Here is a 25,775-nt window from a genome sequence, read left to right as displayed (position 1 = left end):
AGACCTTTCCTGCTGCCCGCTGCTCCCCTCAGCAGTGTACTTCGGTCCTTCTGCCTGCTCTGCTCCCCGCTCTGACTCTGGTGAATTCTCTCACCCTCCCGCGCTTCTGACTGTACCCAGTGCTTGTATAAATAAATAAATAAATCTTTAAAAAAAAAAGAAAGAAATAGAAGACACAAAGAAATGGAAAGACATCCCCTGCTCATGGATTGGAAAAATAAACATTATTAAATCGGCCATCCCATCAAAAGCAATATACAGATTCAATGCTATTCCAATAAAAATTTCAATGTCATTCTTCAAAGAAATAGAACAATTATTGATGAAATTCATATGGAATCACCAAAAACCCCAAATAGCCAAAGCTCTCCTGAAAAAAAAAAAGAAGGGAATGGAGGCATCACACTCCCAGACTTCAAACTATACTACAAAACCATAATCATCAAAACTGCATGGTATTGGAACAAGAACAGACATACAGATCAATGGAATCAAATAGAAAATCCAGAAATAAACCCACAGATTTATGGTCAACTAATCTTTGACAAAGGAGCAAAGACTATGCATTGGAGCAAAGAAAGTTTGTTCAATAAATGGTGCTAGGAAAACTGGGTCGCTACACGCAAAAGAATGAAGCTTGACTACTACCTCACACCATGCACAAAAACCAACTCAAAATGGATTAAAGAACTAGACATAACACCTGAAACCATAAAATACATAGAAGGAAATATAGGCGAAACACTACGTGATATGCACATCAAAGACATCTTTACAGACACATCACCCAAAGCAGTGATAGTGAAGGCAAAGATCAACAGCTGGGACTACATCAAATTAAAGAGCTTTTGCACAGCAAAAGAGACAATAACAAAAACAAAGAGAAACCCCACCGACTGGGAGAACATTTTTGCACACAACTCTCATGATAAAGGACTGATCACAAAAATCTACAAAGAGCTGATGAGACTCAACAACAAAGAAAATAATCCTGTCAAAAATGGGCAGAAGAGCTAAAAAGAAACTTCACTGAAGAGGAAATGCAAATGGCCACCAGGCATATGAAAAAATGTTCAACATCACTTGTAATCAGGGAAATGCAAATCAAAACTACCATGAGATACCATCTTACACCAGTGAGAATGGCACATATGAAAAAAACTAGCAACAACAAATGTTGGCGAGGTTGTGGAGAAAAAGGAACTCTCCTGCACTGTTGGTGAGAGTGCAAACTGGTCCAACCACTATGGAGAGGCTGTGTGGAGATTTCTTGACCTATTAAACACAGAGCTTCCATAAGATCCAGCAATTCCACTCCTAGGTATTTACCCCAATGACACAGAAACAGTAATTCCAAAGGGCACCTGCACGCCTATGTTTATAGCAGCACTGTTTACAATAGCTAAGCTATGGAAACAACCCAAATGTCCAAAAATAGATGACCGAATCAAGAAGATGTGGTACATATATGCAAAGGAATATTACTCAGCAATCGAAAAAGATAAACACATGCAGTTTGCAGCAACATGGATGGAGCTAGAAAGGATCATGCTTAGCGAAGTAAGTCAGAAAGAAAAAGAAAAATACCGGATGGTCTCACTCATAGCAGGAATTTAGAAAACCTAAATTAAGAGACCAGGAAAAAGACAAATCAATGCAAAGTAATAATCAAAATCAACAAGCAAGTATAAACCAGAGACACACTACGAGTCGGGGGGGGGGATTTGGGAGGGCAGGGAGAGGAAGAACTAGAGTCAAAATAAGGGCGGGGATGCAATTGTATGGGGAATATAACCAAAATGAAAATGCATACGTTGTACAAAGATGAAAAATGACGTAAGAATTATATAAAATAAAATATTTAAGAAAAGAGTGGTTAATTTACCTTGTGTAAAGATTAGTAAAGGGGTATTTAAAAAAAGAAAAGCTAAAATCATTTCTCATTGTTAAACACTTGTCACAAGCCATCTCTTATTTACCTTCATTATCTCCGGGGAGAACTCAGGAATGGGATGCTAACTGGTCATCCTGTCTGTAGATTAACTTCCTTTCTCCAAACCATATTTACATACTACTACCAGAACTGACTTTCTAAGCAAAATAATTATTTATGAGTCGTAGTCACATCTAAACATCTTTGACTGATTCTCACTGCCTACAATCCAACTTTCCTTGGCAGGATTTTTAAAGTTCTTTTTTATTTGGGCAACCTCTCCTAAATATTTTCCAGAGTATTTAACCCAGATTGCAGCTGGTAAAAAATTTAGGTAATGTGGATACAAAAGCATGACCTACTAGATGGCATATATTAAGCACTTATAGAAACAATATAAGAATAGAATGGATATTTAGCCATAAACACATAAGTATGGCAATAAAAATAAATCTAAACTAAACAGCTAGTCTGAATGTCACAATGGACAAAATCAAAGTGATAAAGAAATGTAGGAAGAGGCTGTGATTTGAACACAAAGGAGATATCACATTTATTTGCAAAATATAAGGTTTTCAAATAAAGAACAACATAGCAAATTGCAAAACAGTACTTCTCACTCAAAAATTCATCTTTTGTTTAAATGGGTGTTAAAGAGATAACTTACCAAAAGATAGGTCTTGGCCTTTGCCCTCATCTACTATTGAGCAAGGTATCTAAGCTCCTAGAAAGTCATGACAAGAGTTATCTATTGGATACTATGAGGAATTTGGCAGCTGGAGAGCCTACCAGTGTGATTTAAGATGGAGATTTTGGAACATTACTAACCTCCACAGAAATCAAAGATTAAATGTACTAGCCTGAATATGTAGGAGGGAATGAAGACTTGCTAAAAGTAGATCATGAAGGCAGTGTGTGACTGAATACACTATAAACTTTGGACACCAAAGGTTCAAGGGAGCTTCCCCAGCTGGCAATTATTTTTCCTTTTTGAATACTGTCATAGGTAGTGCTATACAAGATACCCCAGGAGAGGTCAACCAGAAGCTTTGCTGAGTTTGCCCTATGCAATTCCTCCTTCTGTTTTAAGTAAAACTATAATCATAAATACAGTGTTTTTCTGAGTTCTGTAAATCACTAATGAATTATCAAACCTGAGCCCCTGGGGACTCAAGAACTTTTAATCATTAACTTGACATAAGTAAAGATGGCTAGAGATCCCAAACATGGGGCTAATATCTGAATGACAATAACCTTGTGAGAAACAGTTGGCCTGAACTCATTACAAGTTTTTGTCACTGCTATTTCCCTAATTATACAATTTAGACTGATAGATTAGACGTCTTCAAAATTTAAACCTTCAGCTCTTATAAAGACAATGTCAAGAGAATGAAAACACATTCTGAGAGAAATATTTGCAAAAGACACATCTGATAAAGAACTGTTTTCAAGAATATACCAAGAACTCTTAAATCTCAATAAGAAAATGAATAGCCCAATTAAAATATGGTAAAAGAACCCAACAAACAATTCACCACGACAGATATACAGATGGCAAGTAAACATATAAAAAGATATTCAACATTTGATGTCATTAGGGAATCACAAATTAAAAAGCAATGCGATACCACTACACATCTATTTGACTGCCCAATCCAAAACACTGACAACAACAAATGTTGGAGATGTGAAGCAACAGGAACTTTCATACATTGGTGGTAGGGAATACAAAATGGTACGGCCATCTGGAAGACAATTTAGTGATTTCTTACAAAACTGAACATAATCTTACCACACAATACAGTCAATTATGCTCCTTGGTATTTATCCAAAAGAACTGAAAACTTATATCCACACAAAAACTTGCACAAGGATATTTACAACAGCTTTACTCACAATTGCCAAACTGAGAAGCATCCAAAATGCCCATCAGTAAGTGAATGGAGAAACCATGGTACAATGTTTGTACAATGGAAATATTACTCAGCACTAAAAGAAAATGATCTGACAAGCTATAAAAGGAGATGGGGGAACTTAAATGTACATTACTAAGTAAAAGAAGCAAATGTGAAAAGGTTACATACTGTGTGATTCCAACCTTAAGACATTCTGGAACACGTTAAATGAAAAAGTAAAGACAGTAAAAAGATTAATGGCTGTCAGGACTTAGGAAGGAGAAAGGGATCAACAGGCAAAGCACAGACACTGAGTTGTGTAACAGTGGGAGTATATGGGAAGCTCTGTATTTTCCACTCAATTTTACTGTGAACCTAAATGTGCTTTAAAAAATGAAGGAGGAGGGAAGGAGGGCGGGAGGGAGGGGATAGTTACCAAGCCACAAAAAGATACAGAAAAATTTTGAATGCATAAGAGTAAGTGAAAGAAGACAATCTTGATATGGTTATTTACGGTTTTAACTACATGGCTTTCTGGAAAGGACAAAGTACAGAGACAGGAAAAAGACCAATGAATGTTAGAAGCTGAAAGGGTTCAATAGGTATAATACAATAATTTTTTAGAGCAGTGAAATTATTTTGTATAATACTGTAATGGGAGATACATGACATTTTATGCATTTGTCCAAATTCATATAACACACAAGCAGTTCATCCTAAAGCAAACTAAGGACTTTAGTTAATAATAATATTAATACAGTTCATCAACTGTAACAAATACTAATGCTAGATGATAACAGAGAAAACTGCTAGGAAAAGACAGGGCCTATGGGAATTCTCTGTACTTTCAGTTCAACTTTCCAGAAACATAAGCAATTTAAAATATATATTAATTTTTTTAAATATAAGAAAGTAAATATATAGGCCAATTTTTCTCAACAACATAAAGGAGAAGGTGTCCAACTGACCCAACACTACATTTGAACAGACCCATTCCTTCCCCACTATCATCTTTGTCATAATTCAAGTTGTAACTGAATCCCCATGGCCTCCAGAGGCCAGGGGGCAAGATGACTTTTGGGGGATGAAGCTATGGCCCACCACCTGTAGACACAGATGAATCTGTGTGCAACCAGCTTCTTAAGAGAGATGAAGGATTCACTGGACCACCTTCAAAGAACATTGCTGCAACCTTTGAAGAAGTAGTATTCATCAGACCACCTTCGAAGGATTCTGCTCCCAGCCTCAGAAGAGAAAGATGCACTGAGCAATCAACCTTCCATGGGATGCACCAGACCTTCATAGACCTTCATGGACTCCATGGACTGTACAGATTTCATAGACTTCTAGACCTCCACATCTCTGTAGATCTTCACACAGACTTGGCAACTGCACCTGCCTCCAACCCTACCTCTGACAAGGAGCACCGACAGGCTTGGCCCAGTGTGGCCTAGAATCTCAAAAGAGCTGACCATAGCCTCTGGTTCTCTGGCACCACCCACTTACTGGTGGTGTTGGTTACATCATTGCCTGGTTCACAGCCAGCTCAGGCTTCAAACTGCTATTTCTGCTGCAGTGTTGCCTCTTCCACAAGCCACCTCTGTTTTGAACTTCTAGACACAGCAGACATTGTCTGAGGGTGAGACAGCTGGCCATTTGTGGCCCTCCCCACAAATTTTCCTTTTCCCAGTATCTTTTTTTTTGGGGGGGAGGAGGATTGTTTAGAGAAAGAAAAAAGTTTGTTGAGGAGAAACAGAAATAAAGTGGGACTCGCAGGCCCATGCAACCAGGCCAGGGAGGAGTGAGGAAGCCCCGTCTCCCAATATCTTGTTAAATAATCACTATCGTGGACCCTGAATCTTAGTGGTCTTGCAATTGTGTGCGTGGGTGAGAACCCATTAACAGTGTGACCTGTTCCCTACCTTGATCCCTTCTCACCCTATGAGCTCTGTTTGAGCATTCTTTTAAGAGTCTTTTGTATTGTTTCAAACAGACCATATATTCAGGCCTGTTTGCTATTTTGCTCCTGAGTTAATATACATTACAAAGTAACATTCACACGTGCACCCTAATGTTCACAGCAAACACTATGTGTAAAAGCCCAAAACTAGAAACAACCCAAATACCAGCAGAAAGGAGAAATTATGATATACTCAGATGATACATGTGTATTGTGATGGAAATGAAGATAGTGATTATTCCTGGAGAGAACGGGACATGGGATAAAAATTAAGAGGGTATACAGAGAATCTGGCTTTTGTAATTCTGGTAGTTTTATGGATCTGTATGAGTTTCAGAAGTCTGGTTATTTCATGAAAATTTTGGAAACAGCAAATTTATGACATTTCAGTATATCCATTATTTACCTAAGAAAAAAATTATTTAAAAACAGTATATAAAGAAAATACTTGCTAAATCTTAGAAAGCATGTGAGTTATATTCGCAGTAAGTTTCTGGGGGAAAACCCACACTAAAAATAAGTAGAATCAGTAAGCTAAAAAAAACAGATGGGTGAAAATAGTAAATTTTAAGATCTCCAATAACACAATACAGAAGACATGAAATGCATAAAAGGTAAAATATACAGAAGAAAGAAACATGCTAAATTAATTTTTTTAAATATTAGCCAAAACTGTATTAGGAGAAAAGCAAAAGTTATCATCTCTAGGCAAAATATGATGAGCAATTAAAAAAAAAAAAAAAAAAACCTCTAGTAAACTCCTAGAGAAAAAGATTGTACCAACTACATTCTCTAACCACTGAGGGAAAAAAGCTATAACTAAGAAAAAAAATGGAAAGGGGGAAAACTTTGACAAACTCAAAATCTGAAAACATTCTGTTAGGTGCTGTTTCATCCAAGAAACACAAGGCAATTCTTCAGAACTCCAGTTCTTCTTCTGGGCAAACGGAGAAATAAGAAATTTGGTAATGCTCACAAAAATAAAGTCAAAACTGAGAAGGGAATCAAACACACAGCTGGCTTTCCCCTCAAGATTATTATAAAATTAAGTTACACAGGTGTATAGAAAACAACAATAATTTTGAAATTATGAATAAAATTGATAACTTTCTAAAAATTACGTATTATTACATTTTGCTCATAAAAAATGTTAAAACTTGAGTAATATTTTTTAATTTTCTCTTTTAAAAGCCGATGTCCACTACAAGTGTAAGTTAACTATTCCCTATTATAGAAGAAGCTAGAAATAACCCAATTCATTTTATATAATGAATACAAAAACTAACTATGAAACCAATCCTATCTACTATCAACAATGGGACAATCTCTATTATTCACTCAGCAGTTTCCAGGTGGTATTCTAGGTTCTTGAAATACAGTAATAAATTTTGCATCACATTATCTATCTTAACAGAAAGTGTGGCATGGAAAGGAATTTTCACATAAAGGGTGAAAACTAATGAGATACCAATTAAAAACAGAGGATCAATCTACAAATACATCAGCATTTATAATACAGTGATTTAATTTTGACAAAGATGTCAATGCAAAGTGGGGAAAGAAGTTTTCAACAAATAGTGCTGGAATAACTAGATATCCATGTTGGGGGAAAATAATGAACCTTAACTTCTATCCCACACTATACATACAAAAATTAAGGTGGATCATACATATAAACATAAAAGCTCAAACCCAAGGTTCTCAGAAGAAAACAACGTATTTCTGACTTTGTGTTAGACAAACACATTCCTAAGCAAGACATAATTTATAAGAGAAAAAATAATTGATAAATTAAGCTTCAGTGAATTCAATAACTTATGCTTATCAGAAGACACTGGTAAGAAAATGAACCAGCAAGTTACAAAATGGGAGAAAATATCAGAAAATCGTGTCTGACAAAAGATTGATGTCCAGGATATGTAAAGGACTCTTCCAACAAAGAGATAAACACTTTAATAAATCTAAAATTAAAAATAAATGGAAGTCCTCAAATTAGTTTGAAATATATCCAGAAAATGGACTAATAGGTGGATAGAGGAATAGATGAATTCATTAAAACATTAAAGTAGGTATAGTAAAACACAGACTCTAGGTGATGAATATACGGGCATTTATAGCAAAATTTTTTCAACTTTTCTATGTATTTAAACTTTTCTTAGTAAAGTATTGTTGAAAAATATCGGAGATCAAAAAAGGACTTATTTAGGAGGTAATACTGAGCAGAGAAGAAAAAGAGGCAGCCATAAGATCCAAGGACAATTCCAAGCAGAGTTCAGCTATCTTTAAATGAAATAAAATATCATGTAAATGAGAAAAATATAAAACACTGACAAGTAAAAGACAAAGTTATAGAAAATGAGCAGAAAGGCAGGCAAGAAACAGATCACAGGTTACTGTACCAAGATAATGTATTTAGACTTTACTTAAAAATGAAAACAATATACGATATTGTACAAAAATCCTAAATATTAGCAAATTTAGTTCAAATATACATTACATTGTGCTATTTCATATGGTAGCAATGTGATTGTTTAGATCTAAATAAATTTTAAACTTAAAAAATAGCACTCGCCACAATTCAAGTATTCAGTAACATTGTGGTTTGTAGACACCATACCAAAAACAGAAATTTTAACAGGACATATTTCTATCATCAACTGGAGAGACCACCTTATAAGAAAATACACAAATAAGCATAATACCAACAAGATGAGCCATATAAATGGAAAACTTCTAAAAAAAATGCTTAAGTAAAAATGGAAGAAAAAGAATAAACTGTGAAAAATTATTTATGAAATATAAAAATTCTTAACAGATGAAAATATTTAAAGAAATTTTGTCAATTATAGAATATACATTGAAGAAGGCATTCAGAACTGGGGTAATAAATTGAAAATCACCACGAAATTCCATCACATTTGCCATCTATTGGTTAAGCAAGTTACAGATCCAGCTCATACTCACTGGGGTTATCTCAGAAACCTGGTTACCACATGAATAAAGGCAGAGTCTGTCACAAATCTTATATTCTATTTTTGGAGTTTTTCCCAAAGAAATACTTATGAATTTCTACTAAGTAGTCTATAAAAATATTCATTAAAATATTAGTAACAAAAAATTTGCAAAATCTAAACATTCAATATGGAAATACTAACTTAAAATCTTTTCTAAATAAATGCAACACATTTTCAATCTCTGTGTGTATATATTTATCTACACATCATGTGATTGACATATGTATACATTTTTAATATTTCTTTATTTGAATATACACAAATCTTACCTTTGATCTGTGGCTGTAATCATGGTTTGCTGTACAGTGGTACTGGAGTTTCTTTCATTGCAAAGCACAATATTATGCATTGTTCTTGCATAATAGTTCACTATTGCTTCCCAGAAAACACTGGGTATGTAATAATGCTCTGATTATGACCACTGTTTTTAAATGTCTCCCTTGCACATCATAGATACAGTTGCCACATCCCATGTGTTCATTCTAGAATTTCCCACTATCCTCCACCGTACTCTGAACATAGCACACATGTTCAACTAAGTAAGCTAACAGTGATGATACACAGGTGAAAAACTAAGTAAGCTAACAGTGATGATACACCGGTGAAAAATAAAGTGAAAGAAATAGATGCCTTGATCTGGTCTAATACTATCTAAATGTATGATTTATTTGAGCCAATTTAATAAGCTAATGTGAAGAAATACAGAGTCCCTCTCTCATTCAGGAAATATGTACTTCCCTATTCCAGAGTCTACATTTCTCCACATCTCTGAAAATAGAGGACAATCAGTGATATATCATAGTTTAACTGGCAGAGTTCTTGCTTATCCAGAAGTAAATACAATACATTCAATGGCATCTTACTTGGTAAAACAAGATACAGAAAACATGGTTTTACAAACAATGGATTTCTCTGTTAACCTTCTTATACTTCACTAGTTATAAGTTGCAGAACCAAATATGCACTAGAAGCACTAGAAGGGCACCTGTGATTTAGAATCTTTTCTCATGATTTGTCTTCAGAATTTATCAGCCTATCTAACTGCTTTAAAAATGGCTAAAATTGTGCCTCCCCTGGTGGCGCAGCAGTTGAGTGCTGGGCTGCAAAGCTGCCCGCAGCCTCTGCAGCACCAGTTCCATCCCCGGCAGGAGAGGGTCCCACATGACGCGCAGACCTCTCCTGCCACACTCGCTGCTCCCCTCAGCAGTGTACTTCATCAGTCTTCCTGTTCTGTTCCCCCGCTCTGGCTCTGATGAATCCTCTCACCCTCTCGCGCTTCTGACTGTACCCAGTGCTTGTATAAATAAATAAATCTTTTTTAAAAAAAAAGCTAAAATTTTAAAGTGCTCATTCCATTTACTTTCAAAAGATTACTCTGCCCCGAAATTTTCAAAAAAAAAAAAAGGAAAAAACTATAAAATATAAAAAGTAAAAAGCAGCTTCTCAGACTGAGAAAACAATAATAGAGCTTTGCAGTTAAAATGTAGTCTGTCTAGCAACTCTGATACAAGTTTTCCAAAACATCTACTGAAAACCGTAGATTGAAAACTTCAAACCTGTATTAGGCCAAAAAAGTCGACATGCCACCAGAACTTCAAGGCTGACTGATCTCTTTTGAAGCTCGGTAAACAATGCAGGCAGCTGAAGTATGACCAACAAAAAAATGAGCACTGCCCATTTCCCCACCGCCCACCATAGATAACACTAGACTTCTACCCACCAGAAACCAGGTGAATGCTCTCCATGTGTGCACGTCATCATGGGGCAAACTGTTCCTCTACCCTTCCTTACCCCCTCTTCATGATGGTTTTCAAAGTGTGCATTGGGCATTTGGGGGTCCTTCAGACCCTTTCAGGTGGTCCATGCAGTCAAAGCCATTTTCCTAACAATACTAAGCACTAATTTACCCTTTTACATCACTCTCTGATGAGTACACCATGCAGTTTTTCAGAGGCTACATGACATATGGTATCACAGTAAACTAAATAAAAAAAGAATACAAAAATCCAGCTGCCTTCAATTAAACTAGACATTCCTTAACTTACAAAAAGGTAAAACAATGCCACTCATCACACTAAATTGTTTTGTCCTTTAACATATATAATTGTTTTTCACAAAATGTTATTTCTGTTGATACAAGCTTTTTATTACTGTCATTTTTAATTGAATTGCTAGATGTTTTCATTTTTAATTTCTAATTTGGTGAACGTCACTAGATATAATCCACATAAATAAAAGCTCCCCAGTGTCCTCAATAGTTAAGTGTGTAAAGGGGTAAAAAAGACATCCTTCCTGTCTTTAATATCCTTCATATATTTGTTTTGAGACCAAAAAGAATGAAAACTGTCACTCTGTTCATTTTCTTTACTGACATGAACCCCAGGTCAAAGAAGAAAGAATATATGGGAAGAAAGAATATATGTATTTGTTTTATTGGAACTCATAAGAAGTGCAGTAGTGGGGGTGGGAAGGAAGTACACAGAAGGATCCAGAGAGCAGCACATTTTAGAGACAATAATATTGATATACATCATCTATTAAAAGGATCATGTGATAGGGTCTCAGCGGTTGAGCACTGGGCTGCGAGGCTGCCCGCAGCCTCTGCAGCGCCGGTTCGAGGGTCCCACAAAAAAAAAAAAAAAAGGATCATGTGATAGAGGACATAAGAACATTCCATTTCACTCTAGCACAGTCCCAGCAATGGGACTGAGGTCGTTCCATCTTTCAACATTCAATGCCATGAATGTAAACCAGCATATTGAAGGATTTTAAACAGAATGAAGGTATAAACAATCTACAACCCTCATCAACAAACCAACTGAATACTCTTTCAATATTTGAGGAAATGAATGAAAACTCATAGGAAAAGTAGGATTTTAAAAGTGAAATTCTATTTTAAAAAAAAATACATTTTAGAAAAGTTTTGTATCCTCAACAGAATGTGAGAAGACAAACCCTCTTAAGAAAAAAAAAAAAAAAACAGGGCCTCCCTGGTGGCGCAGCGGTTGAGCGCTGGGTTGCGAAGCTGCCCGCAGCCTCCGCGGTGCCAGTTCAATCCCCGGCTGCTCCCCGGCCACCAGAGGAGGGTCCCACATGGCGCGCAGATCTCTCCTGCCGCCCGCTGCTCCCCTCAGCAGTGTACTTTGGTCTTTCTGCCTGCTCTGCTCCCCGCTCTGGCTCTGGTGAATTCTCTCACCCTCCCGCGCTTCTGACTGTATCCAGTGCATGTATAAACAAACAAACAAATAAATAAATTTAAAAAAACAAAAAAAAAAAAAGAAAGAAAGAACTAGATGAAAAGAAAATACTAACAGGATGAGATTAGAAGGAAAGTAAGTAAGGCAAAAAGTACATACTGTAAAAAAGAGGGGAAAAATGCACATTATGGAAATTGACACTGGGAAAAAGGAAATACTACTTTGTGAACCAAGCTCAAATTTTCCAAAATGATGGGGAAAAATTAAATGAATATATTATATAAAAATAGTCAATACACAAGTTAACAATTTTAAGTATGTCCCAGGAAAACAGAACACTTAGAACTGATACACAAATAATGGGCATTTAACATCTATAAGTTTCTTGAAAATGTATAGCACTGTATTTAAGATGGTATTAATTAAAATGAAATTAATTCAGCACAATATAGAGCAATCAAAGAACTCTCAGAAGAAATATTTCAATACATTTCTGAAATACAAAGAAGACAGTGAACTATTGACAGATAAACCATAATTATATACCTTAGAACCCTAAATGGAACTTCACTGAAGGAGAGGGGAGAGCTAGCTATCTACAGAACGACAGCTAAGGGGAATAACTCTAAAACTGTTAGACCATCAAACCAGCAATAAAGCTCAGGTTATCACTTAGCTATTACTGTATTTGAAGATCTCTCCAATTTTTGTTTCAGAACATAAAACCTTTGTTATAAAAAGTTTCTATCTTAAATACTGGCTAATGCTTACTTTCTAATACTTTCTTCATGTAACAACAGAAAAACTAATTCAAATTGTGATTGTTTACATTTTTTCATTAAAGAAAAATTCTATAATGTGAGAACCAATGTCACCTCTAACAAAAAGCTTAAACCCGCCTTAGTGCTTTAACCAAATCCAAAGCTTTCCAGTTACTGCCTTGAAATTACAGCATAAACAAAGATTCAGTTTTCTCCTTCCGGAAATCATATCTGAGCAACAAAGGAAAGATTTTTTCTGTGTGATTTTTATTTACGAAAGAGATATTTTTTTAAGTAAACTCAGTTTCAGCAAACTCAAAGATAAATATAATCTTCAGACTCTAAAATACAAGGTTAGTTTACAAAAAGCAGCTAGAATCCAACAGAAACCTCAAGGGAAAAAGGCTAAGAAAAGTTGAGTGTGTGACTGGAAGAACTTGCAGCAGATCTCAGAAACTACAAAAATATACTCCCTGAAAGTAAACAGCTTGCAAAAGTGCAAAAGCTAATTTCAACATTTGAAATACAATGTGCAGGAACCAGGGTGAAAGGGGCTAGGGACAGAAGGACTCTAGTTCCCAGACTAGTTTATAACACCGATTTGGTGTATCTACTTTAAAAAATTATACAGAAAAGTCACACTGCCTAGAACAAATCTGACTATATGGCAAAAGTGAGACTTCTGGCAATAAATCTAAAATCACTTCCTATACCCACACCTAATATAGCAACATCCACAAATAAAGTACCCAGGAATGTCTCAATATGTCTAAAGATGAGTATAAGGGAACTGACATAGCATCAATAAAAAAAGCACTAAACAAAAAAGGTAGGAATTCAATACTAAAATCCGTGCAGACACAGAAAAAACATTGTCAAACATGGGTGAAAATTATCAAGCACTTTATTATGACTTTCTCAAAAGTAATAAAACTCTCACTGCTATAAAGAATAAAGTAGAAACAAAGAGTCAAGGGAAAAGAGGGTAAAACAACTAAGTAAGATAAAAGGTAATATGACAAAATACAGCAGGGAAAATTTAAGGGGGAAACGATCAGAAAAAAGAAGGTATGGGAGGATATATATTTAAAGGACACAAGATGAAATGGTACTATGGGAAAGGATTTTATAGGATCAGGGAATCAATATATACTTAGAGCAGTGGTTTTCAAAATAAGGTCCCTGATACAGCAGTTGTGGTTTCACTTGGGGAAATGAGAACTACAAATTTGTGGGCCACTGCAGACCTACCCAAGTCAGAAAATCGGGGAATAGAACCCAACAATCTGTTTTAATAAGCCTTCCAGACAACTCTGAAGTACAACAAAGGCTGAGAACCACTGCTCTCAAAGAGGGACATGGTGATACACTAAGAACAGAGTCAGAAAGTTCACAGAAGAAAATCAAAACAATATAATGTCACAAATATTTAAAGATACAAGTCTAGAAAACTTAAAATTTGAATCTACATACTAAAAAGGGCAAAGGTACCAGCGAAAACTGACCTGGGACCGTCAACTCCAAGACATGTCTCTAGTAAATTACTGAACTTTGAAAATGGAAAAATAATCTTTTAAGCAAAGAGACAAAAAGATTAGGTTAATTAAAATAGATTTATCAGATGGCATCTTATTGCTTCACAGCAACATTAAAAGCTTGAAGACCGTAACCACAACACTCAGAGGTTAAGTGTGAACCAAGAATTTTATATCTGTCCACATGATCCTTCAAAAACAAAGGTTACATGCTTAGAATGTTCCCCAGTTTAGCCCTGTCTAATGTTACCTTAAGGTAAGGTTATGGTCCTTTAGCAGGAATCTCACAGAAGTGATGAAGTGACTCACCACATCCTATCATGAGGGGTTCCATATTTTCAATTTGACCTATTCCTGGGGTGTACACTTTGAGCATATGATTAAAATGGTGTTTGTTTGGCCTCCTCTACTGTAAAGTATGTCTATTTCCCTTTCTAATCCAGAAATATTTTGAGGGAGTACTCTGAGATTACATAACTCTCAACAACTTACTCATTTATTAATTTTTATCAGAAAGAATTTAAGATTCTTATTTCATCCAATAGATTATACGAGTTATAATTTGTTACTATTATTATTTACTACAAAGCTCAAATTGTCCTCGATTTATCTAGTGATGTTTACTTCAAGCTGACTTCTATGTCCTTCTGACATGATCCCCTAAGTCCCCATCACTTGGGGCACTTTCTTAATTTCTAGCACATTTAAATGTTCCAGGTTTAGTTTGTACTTCCTGGCACTAATCCTGGAGTCAGCCTTTCTCTGAGTTTTAAGGCCATTTCTCCATCAGTGCTCTGGATCTATCACAAGATGTAAATGAAATGGTAAGAGGTGTTTATGAAAACTATATAATGAACTGTTTTCGTGTTTTTTGAATTTAAAGCTACAACACTCTGTACTTGAAATCCTAAACTCCAAAGGTAGAGATTTCATGAGAGTTTATTACAATTTCTTCACTGTACAGATATGTATCTTTAGCATACCAGTAAATAATGCAGTTAAAATACTCTGTATAACACAGCACATTTATAAAATCAAGGCCTGCACAAGAAGATAAAATCTATTTAAAACTGCCAGTTCAGCAGCACGGTTGGTGAACTTTAAGCAGATAACATGAGTTTGTGTCTCAATGGAATCATTTAGTATGAAAATAATCTATACCTCACTAGGTTTTTAATATTAAATGAGGGAGCACTTTTAAAATTGCCATGTAAGAGAGTTATTTTAATATAAAATGTATTTAGAAATGCTATCACTTAACTGTTTAAACTAAAAATGAACTCCTTGGTTTTCCCTAGAAAAGAAAAATCGCCTGTGGCAAAAAGAACTTGGATACTATTAGCCTTCTAAAAATGTGAAATTGCCATTATATTTTTAACAGGACCTATAATAGATCTCAAATTGCAATTTTGCTACAGTCTCACTGATGATTATGCTATTATTGATCATTAACTTTGTAACAGGAGAGGGGGAGGATCATGTAAAGAGAAAGTGTTTATTAAGCTATTAAAATTGCTGAAAATGAAGTACTAATGAAAATAAATTCTACAAAAAAAGATAAAAATAAAGGTTATAACAACCAAACACTTCAAACATGCAAGAACTAAGGGGATCACTATTCTCATGAAGTATTCTTGAGAAAACCACTAAGAGATAAATTTCAGCTAAGTAAAAATGAGGAAAGAACGACTATTCTCAAAGCATTCATGGTAGTTAAGTGTAAAATAAAACAAATGTGGAGATTAGGATAAAACAACAGGAGGAAAATACCATCCACCCCAACATAAAGTAACACACAGCAAAACTGACAGAAAAAGGGATAAAGGATACAGTGGGACTCAGAGTTTACAATTTAATGCTAACAAATCAACCAGTAGAGTATAACCATTTAAAAGCAATTATTCATTAAAAACTACTAGATCTTGTTTTTATAAATTTAGTCAAATGTTTTTATATTTAGAGTAAGAGGGTAGACAAAAAAACACGTGACTTACAGTGTTCACAGATAATGATTTAACAGGTAATATGTAAAAATATACTTAACATATAAAGATTATGAAATTAACCACTAGAATAAAAATGCAGACCATTCAAATACCAGAAAACTACAAACGCATGTACCCACACACATTTTAACAGCAGAATGAAAGACTTATGGTTAACTATAAAAATAGAAAATATAATATAGTGACAGCACTGGTACCCAACATAGCTATCATATGGATAAATGTAAATGGAATAAGCCTCCACTTGAAAAAATAAGAGTGATACATTTGTCCACCTAAGAACTTAGACACAATTATTTGTAGTGACATTATCCACAATAACCAGAGTGAAAACAATTCAAATGTCCATCAAAAAAATTGATAAACAAAATGCTTATAAATCCATATAATGAAATAGCATTCAGTCATAAAAGCCACTAAAATACTGATTTATGCTACAACATAGGTGAACCTTAAAAACATTAGGCTATAGCCTAATGAAGCCAGTCACAAAACCCCACATAATGCATGATTCCATTTCTATGAAATGTCCAGAATAAGCAAACCTATAGAAACTAATGGTAGACTGGGGACTACCAAGGGCTGGGAGTTTGTGGGGAAGTCGATGGAGTTTAATAAAAATTTAAATAATGAAAGAGTTACTGTTTGGATCATAAAGGAAAACAAAGCACATACCCAAAATAATGTGACTCACAAAAATTTTGAAATAGTAAAATGTACAAAGGCAAATACAAACACAAAAAAAAAAAAAAACAAGACTCACAATATTTGTCACAATCCTAAAAGTCAAAACAAAAAGATAAAGCAAGTTAAAAAATTAGTTTATAACTCTAAGAAATATAAATCTAAATGGATAAATATGTATGAATTTATCATCACCAAAAGGCACAGCATTAATATTTATGAAGAAGAAACTTTAGACGATATTATAATTAGACACTAGAGTTAGGAGGTTTTCATTCACGTCTCTCAGTCCATGACAATCAACTGAACTAAAAATAAATATGGATATAAAGACTAAAAACAAAATCATAATTAATTAGGTAGATCTGATTGACATATATCAAAGTCTTTACCCAGAAAATTTTAAAATCTTTTGAAGTATCTAAGTAATAGTCAAAAAATTGCTTAAAACTTACAGTAAATTCCAAAAAGCAGAAAAAAGTACATCTACTATTTTTTATCTCAGCATAATAAAATTTTAAGTTGATTAAAAAATTCAGAAAACAAAAAATCTTTCCACTTGAAATTTCAAAGTTCTTTAACAGGAGTGGTAAAGACAAAATACAAACCAAATTGCAGTTAAAAAAAGTAAAAAGTATAAAACATGTAAAAAGTTTTCCAGTATCAGTCTAGTCATCAGACTATGGCAGGCTCAGACTGAAATTTTAAGTGTAGTACCCCCTCAGTATCTATAGCATATTAATTCCAAGACGCCCCATTGACACCAAAATCCAAGGATGCTCAGGTGCCTTATATAAAATCGTGTAGTATTTGTATATAACCTACTCATATCCTTCCATACTTTAAATCACCTCTAAATTACTTATAATACATAATACCACATAAATGCTATGTAAATGTCAATGCTGTTATACTGTATTATTTAGGAAAAAAAGAAAAGAAGGACATGTTCAATACAGACACAAGTACTGTAGAGCCAACTTCATATGTATTTTCAATCCAAGATTGGTTGAATTCACAGATACAGATACACAGTTGTGAAATCCATAGATACAAAGGGCTGACTATATTAATATCTGTAAGAATGAAATGAAGCGCAAATGCAAAAGTTAGCAAAGGAAAATAAAAGAGAGGAACAAACAAAAGATTTAATAAAATAAAAGTAGGTTTTGCTTAGGTAAAGAACATAGAAAAACAATAAATTAGAAGACTGGTTTCTTAGAGGGGAAAAATTGAATAGTTATTAAGAAAAAAGCAAAGAAATAGAAACATTGAACTAATAAATCATATGAAAGGAAATAACCATGAAAACAAAAGAAATATAAGGTCTTACACTCAATTACTTTCCCCAATTCTATACAAATAACTTTAAAAAACTGATAAAATGGGTATTTTACTAGAATCAAGATTTACCAAAGACTCCAGAAGAGAGAGAAAAATCTAAGTATGCCAATCTCCATAGATAAAGTGGAAGAATTTCAAATTCTATTAACCCCAAAACATTAGGACCCAATAAGTTTCATGGGATAGTTCTACAAGATCTATGAAAACTAGAAAATTTCAATGCCCTTGAAACTATTCCAGAACATAGGAAAAAAAAAAGAAAATACTAAGTTCTTTTTAGGAAGCAAGTACAATATTGATGCGAAAGTTCCCCAAAATTTACAGAATGAAGTCATTCATACACATCAAAGTCCTAAATACTGTTAGAAAAAAACTGGGCAGTAAATTCTTTAAAATTAACATATTGGGCCTCCCCGGTGGCACAGCAGGTTGAGCGCCATGCTATGAAGTTGTCCGCAGCCTCTGCAGTGTGGGTTTGATTCCCGGCCGGCCACGGAGAAACCCACATGGCATAGTAGACCTCTCCTGTCTTACCTGCCACTCCCCCTCAGTAGTGTCTTCGGTCTGTCTGCCTGTTTTGCTCCCCGCTCTGTCTCTGGTGAATTCTCTCACCCTCCCACACCTGACTGTACCCCAGTTCTTGTATAAATAAATCTTTAAAAAATAAATAAATAAAATTAACACATTTAGAAAGTCCATCTTCATGCCTAGAATGGCTCAATAACAGTTCTTCCAAATTAATCTATAGATTCAATGCAATCCTAATCAAAATTCCAGCAAGTTATTTTGTGGATATCTAAACAACAAACTGATTCTAAAGTCTTATAGAAAGACAAAAGACACAAAACCACCAATATAATATTGAAGGAAAACATAAAAATTGGAGGAATACAGTAATCAAGACAGTATGGTATTGACAAAAGAATAGACAGGTCAATGGAACAAAACAGAATCTAGAAAGAGCCAACTGATCTTTGACAAAGGGCCAAAGGCAATACAACGGGGCAAAAAGTCTTTTCAACAAGTGATGCCAGTAAAACTGGTTATCATATGGCAGAAAATCAGTCTATAAACAGGCCTTACACCACTCACAAAAATTAACTCAAAATAGATTAGAGACCTAAATGTAAGACACAAAACTATGAAACTCCTAGAAAATAACAGGAGAAAACTTAGAGGACCTTTGGTGATGCCTTTTTTTAGATATAACAACAAAGACATGATCGATCCATCAAAGAAATAAATGATAACTTGGACTGCATTAAAATTAAAATATTATGCTCCATGAATGACAAAGCCAAGCAAATGAGGAAAGCCACATATTGGGAGAAAATATTTGCAAAAGATACAACTGAGGGTCTCCCTGGTGGCACAGGGGTTAAAGTCTCAGCGCTATCAAGCTAACACCAGTCATTGCTGCATGAGTTTGATCCCCTCCCCCCTCTTTTTTCCCTCCCTCCTCAGGCCAGGAAGCTAACCCAAGTGGTGCAGCAGTCCTCTTCTCTGCTCCCCTCTGCAGTGTATTTCAGTGGTTCTTCCTGTGCTGCTCCCCACTCTGTCTCTGGTGAACCCTCTCACACATAACCCTGTAACTCTGAAACCTACATCCCATCTCTTGTATGCATAAATAATTAAATCTTTTTTTAAAAAGATACAACTGATTAAAAAAACTTATCTGAAATATACAAAGAATTCTTAAAAGTCAACAAAAAAATGAACTGATTTTAAAAATGGGCAAAAAACCTTAACTAACACCTCATCAAAGAAGACACAGAGATGCAAAATAAGCATATGAAAAGTGATCTACACCATATGTCTTTACGGATTTGCAAATTTAAAAAAACAATCAGATACCACTGCATACCAGTTAATTGGCAAAAATCCAAAACATTGACAACACCAAATGCTGGCAAGGATGTAAACAACACAAACTCTCATTCACTGCTGGTGGAATAAATGGCACAGCCAGTTTGGAAGACAGTTTGGCATTTTTTTACAAAGCTAAATATACCCTTACCATATGATCCAACAATCATGTTCTTAGGCATTTATCCAATGGATTTAAAAACTTATGTCCACACAAAAACCTACACATGGATGATTATAGCAATTTTATTCATAAATGCCAAAATTTGGAAGCAACCAAGATGTCCCTCAGTAGGTGAATGGATAAATTAAAGTGTGGTGATCTAGGCAACTCAGTATTATTAGTACTTATAAAAAATACCTATCAAGCCAAGAAAAAGCATAGAGAAACTTAAATGCACATTCTAAGTTAAAGAAGCCAATCTGAAAAAAGTTACATACACTGTCATTCCAACTATATGACATATGAAAAAGGCAAAATTAGAGAGACAATTAAAAACTTAGAGGTTTACATGGGTGAAAAGAGGGCAGAAAAGAGCAGGCAGAACAGAAGATTCTTAGGGCCATAAAAATACACTATATACTACTGTGAAGAATCTATATCATTATACTTTTACCCAAACCCACAAAAGGTACTCAAGGAGTACGAACATAAACTATAGATTTAAGTGATAATGATGTGTGAATGAATGTAGGTTCATCCTTGGTACCAAATTACCATTCTGGTAAATGATGCTGGTAAGGTGAAAGGCTATGCGTGTGTGGTGATGGCAGGTAGGAGATAATGGGAAACATCTGTATCTTCCTTATAATTTTGTTGTGAATCTAAAACTGCTTTATAATAAAATGAAGTCTTTAAAAATAATGTGTTAAAACTAAATAGGACTTCATTCCAGGAAAATAAGAAAGATTTCACATTAGGATATATTTTTTATATAACTCAGGAGATAGATCTAAAACAGAAGAAAAAAATTTATATTTATAACAGATGAAAAACCATTTGACCACACTGAACACCTATTCTTAATTAAAAGTTAAATGACTCAATAAAACAGAACAGTCACTTGTTTAATCTGATAACTCAGATTTGGAATGCAAAGGCAATATATTATACCTTGAACACACACTAGAAGTATTCCCACTCAACTCAAAAGACACACAAAACCCACAACTATTACTACAATTTAAAGCCACACTTTTTATAACTGATTTTGACAAGAATAAAATACACAAAAAGTCTACAGAGTAAAACTACATCTATTTATCCTTAATATAATCGAATACCTTAAAAAAATTCAATAGAATCAACTGAAAAATTATGTAAAATAACAAAATGCAGGAAGAAGTGTATAAATAATGTCTGTATGCCAAAAGCAACAGTTTTTCAAATTTAAAAACTTACCTTGTATAAAGGGTATCTGTTAAAGTCCTACAGGTAACATCATATTTCACAGTGGAAAAACAAATATTTATTGCCCCAAAGATGAGGAAAAACAGGACTGTTCACTCTCAACATTATCCAAGAAGTTCTAGCCAGTGCAATAAGGTGAGAGAAAATAAAAGGTATCCATACTGGAAAGGAACAGTATCTTTTTCTTTTTCTTTTTCCAGATGACAAGATTGTTTATGTTAAAATCTGATGAAATCTGATAAAAAAAGCTCTTAGAATAACAAATGAATTTAACAAGATTGCAATATTAAAGGTCAATATACAAAAATCAGTGTATTCCTATATTAATGATTAGAAATTTAAAGTTTTTTAAATACCATTTATAATACTATCAAAAAGCATAGAACAAATCTGGAAAAAAATCAAATGAGTAAAACTTGAGACTTAAAATTACAAAAATTCCTGAGACAAATTAAAGCATCAAATAAAAGGAGAAGGATATCAGGTTGATCAGACGGAAAATTCAACATAGTTAAGATGTCAATTCTTCCCTAAACACAATTCTAAACCAAATCCTAGCAGATTTTTTTTGTAGAAAGTGACAATTCAAAAATTCATATAGAGATGAAGGCCTAGATTAGGGAAAGCCATTACAAAAGAGAAATACAAAGTTGCACAATTACCTGTCTGATTTTAAGATGCATTATAACCAAAAATAATCAAGACACTATGGTACTAACATAAAGAGAGACAAAGAGATGAAGGAAACAAAACAGTGAGTCCAGACACGCATGACAATTTATTTTTTAGAGAGGTAAAAAAGCAACTCAATGAAAAGGACAGTCTCTTCAATAACTACTGTAGAAACAACTGTATAATCATAGGCAAAAGCAAACTTATCAACAGACTGAAACAATGCAAATGTCTATGATTATGGGATAAATTATGGTATACTGCTAAAATGGAAATCTGCACATCTATAAAAAAGGGAAGAGGACAATCTCTACCTACCAATACTAAGGGAAGGAAACCAAGATATATTTAAAAAAGTAAAGTACAAAACAATGTATTAAGAATCACCTCTTGGGTAGGGTTGTAAGAATATAAATAAATGTATTTGCTTATATGTACATAAAGAAATTCTCATGGATAGTTAAATGCTAATAGCAACAATTTATTCTTCTGAGAAGGTGATCAATGGATAGAAAATTTTCAGAAACATTTTGCTCAACTAATTTTTAATTGACCTTTAAAATAATGGCAAATAAATTACAATTTGAGAAACTATTTGTTGTTACTATTTGGATGCAATTATTTTAACTATAAACATTAAAGTTAAAATTTGAACAATGCATTATCCCTCCACTGTACTTGATGGAGCAAATGACAAAATGAAGAGGTTGTTAATAGAGTTAGATTAATGAAGTCTTGCAATAAATATTATCTTTAAGATTGTACAGATATACAGAAATGAAACCCCATTATTTTCCACAAAAAAATGCATATTTTCCACAAAAAATGGTTGTAAACCTTGTTTAAAACCACATAACTAGCATTCCTCATTAAAATGATACATCCATGATAAATACTTTATCATTCATAATATCAGTATTTTACCATTCCTAATAATGAAGATAAAAGTATTAAGAATCTCCACAACAATAATCTGTTAGGATAGCTACTATCCAATAACTGTTGTCTCTATGGTAGTAATGTTTAGGCCAAATCTTCTTCAAAATATGCTTTCCTTCTGTATTTTTGAGGGGAAAAAAATGGTTAAGAACTGAAAAGGGGGGCAAGAAGAGACTTAAATTTAAAATTCCTAATATTAGCACTGCTTTTAAAAAAAAGAATATCCTGGAGCCTCCCTGGTGGCACAGGGGTTAAAGACACAGAACTATCAAGAGATCACCAGCCACCTCAACATGAGTTCAATCCCTGGCCAGGGAGCAACCCACATGGTGCAGCAGACCTCTCCTGTCTCGCCCGCTGCTCCCCTCAGCAGTGTATTTCAGTCAGTCTGCCTGTTCTGTTCCCCACACTGTCTCTGGTGAATCCTCTCACCACCTCCCCAACACCTCTGGCCTATACCCCAGTTCTTGTATGCATGAATAATTAAATCCTTTTAAAAAAAAAAATCCTGTGATATTTTTAAGGCGTTACATCAGCTAAAAAGAGAGGGGGAAAGTAATAAAGAGCATCATTTTCCTAGTGAAAAACTGTTCAGAATAACTGCTTGAGGTCCCTAAAGAACAGTTCTAATTGTCATCGACTGGCAAACATTTCTAAGTAGCAGTGACTCTGGCTAAAGAAACTATACTAAAACACATGTTCTTAAATGTTTAGCTGTGAATTATGACAGCACAAGTTTTTTTAAAAAACAAATGCAAACTGAATCAAGTTGGCTTCTGCCCAATTTTTACACTATATTTAAAATTTAGAAAATATTTCTATAAGAGGACTTAGTTACAGTTAACATATTTCTACCAACGATGTGGTCCATGACAAGTGTCAACCTTGTCCTTACCCTACCTATTGGCAAGGCACAAAAGTAGAAAGATTCTTTGAAGCAAGCCCATAATTCCCTACTGCCAAACAGACACGAAAGGCAAACTGAACTGTAAGAAAATCATGGTAGCAGAGATTAACCAACCAGTGCCAAGCAAGTATTATGCAAAATATTAATAGAGGTAGAATGATACCTTTGTATTTGTTGAGATGAAAAGACAGGTACTCAGCAGTGCTGTGATTACTGCTAGTATTATATCCAAAAGCTAATACCAAATTAAGTGAACATGAGCAAAAGCAGACAAAGTACAACTAACACTTATTTCACCTAGCACATACTAGAAAGGAGTTTAAAACATGTAATTGCACATATTTCCTATCTAATTATATATATAGAATTCTCTATGCATATTCTACATATAATCACTATACCTCTATATAATTCTATCATCAGCACTTCTCCTTCCAAAAATAAGAATATAGTGATGTATCTTTAATGTTAAATATTATGCAGCAGTTTAAAAATGTGGCAACTCGCTATGCACTAACATGCAAATATTTCCAAGTCATATTATTAATGAAAACAGTCCCAGAATACTCAAAATTATGCATTTTAAGCATCAAAACAACAAAAGGAAAATCTTCAATGTGTATATTTATATACATATACATGTACATGAATTTTTCAAATAAGACTATGTACCAAACACAGTTAATATTCAGAAGGTCTAACAGGTGATTACCACTCTACATAAGTCTGTACTGTTTCTTTAAAAACATATACATATGCGGCTTTTTAAAAAAACTTAATATGGACCAAAAGTCCATTAATCAAATACTAAACAAGGAAGCAATCTAATTTAAGCTTCATTATCACTGAGAATCATACCAAAAAGAAGCATCTGGCAACATGTTTGCCCAAAAGAGCATTATATTCAACTCAAGAAATTTCCGGAAAAATCAAAACAACTGGGTAGTAAAAATGTGATTCATGTTTCTGAATTATGATACACTGTAAGTATTAACTTGAAAATTTTACCTTTCTTGAAGTATAGATGTCAAAAAATGGCTTGTTTCTGACACTAAATGGTTCCTGTGTTTTGTCAATGAGCCCAGACTTCATTTTTTCATGTCGAGGATTTATTATTTCTCGTTCTATACACTGCAGACGAATATTAAAATCACAGTCTCCAACTGGCTGTGCCTGAATTAAATGAGACAATTACTTAAATTTCAACGCGAAAAATGATTTTATCAAAATAATTATCAAGGCTGTCACATTGTATACAGAAGACTATATAAATAGCATCCTTTGGGGTTGTCCATTGCACAGCCTACACAACCATACATGAAAGTCCTAGTAATTAATTTGACTAATGTTAGAGGCATACCTAAACATACACATACACACACACACACACACTTTTTTTAATTATGCACAAAATAGTATGGGCAGTGATATAAAGCTATGCTAATGTAAGCTGATTCAAAGTTTTCACATCTGAATCAAAGCATAAATACAAAATTAAAAATTAAAATTCTGGAATGGATTTCCTGAAGGGGCGGAGCAGCATGGCGGCGAGGAGATGCTGCGAGTAAGATCTCCCATTAAAAAAAGTTAATAGGGAGGAAAAGCGGCAGGTCCCAGTGAGAACTGGGACACGGAAGATAAACGGACGACT

At 34.2% G+C, this 25,775-nt stretch overlaps 1 protein-coding gene across 3 annotated transcripts in view; it reads right to left on the bottom strand.

Moving 5' to 3' along the window:
- Positions 1-25,775, bottom strand: part of RNGTT (RNA guanylyltransferase and 5'-phosphatase) — a gene marked incomplete at both ends in the record, with an annotated part of 240,335 nt that overhangs the window by 127,965 nt on the left and 86,595 nt on the right. For all 3 annotated transcript variants that reach the window (XM_084228320.1, XM_084228321.1, XM_084228322.1), the window contains one exon: positions 25,133-25,297. In XM_084228320.1, coding sequence (XP_084084446.1) covers positions 25,133-25,297 — 165 coding nt within the window. The remainder of the gene's footprint in view (positions 1-25,132; positions 25,298-25,775) is intronic.

Source organism: Talpa europaea (assembly GCF_964194135.1).
Source record: "Talpa europaea genome assembly, chromosome: 2".
Taxonomy (NCBI): domain Eukaryota; kingdom Metazoa; phylum Chordata; class Mammalia; order Eulipotyphla; family Talpidae; genus Talpa; species Talpa europaea.
The sequence above is the reverse complement of the archived record's forward strand: the minus strand, read 5'-3'. Positions and strand labels throughout refer to the sequence as shown.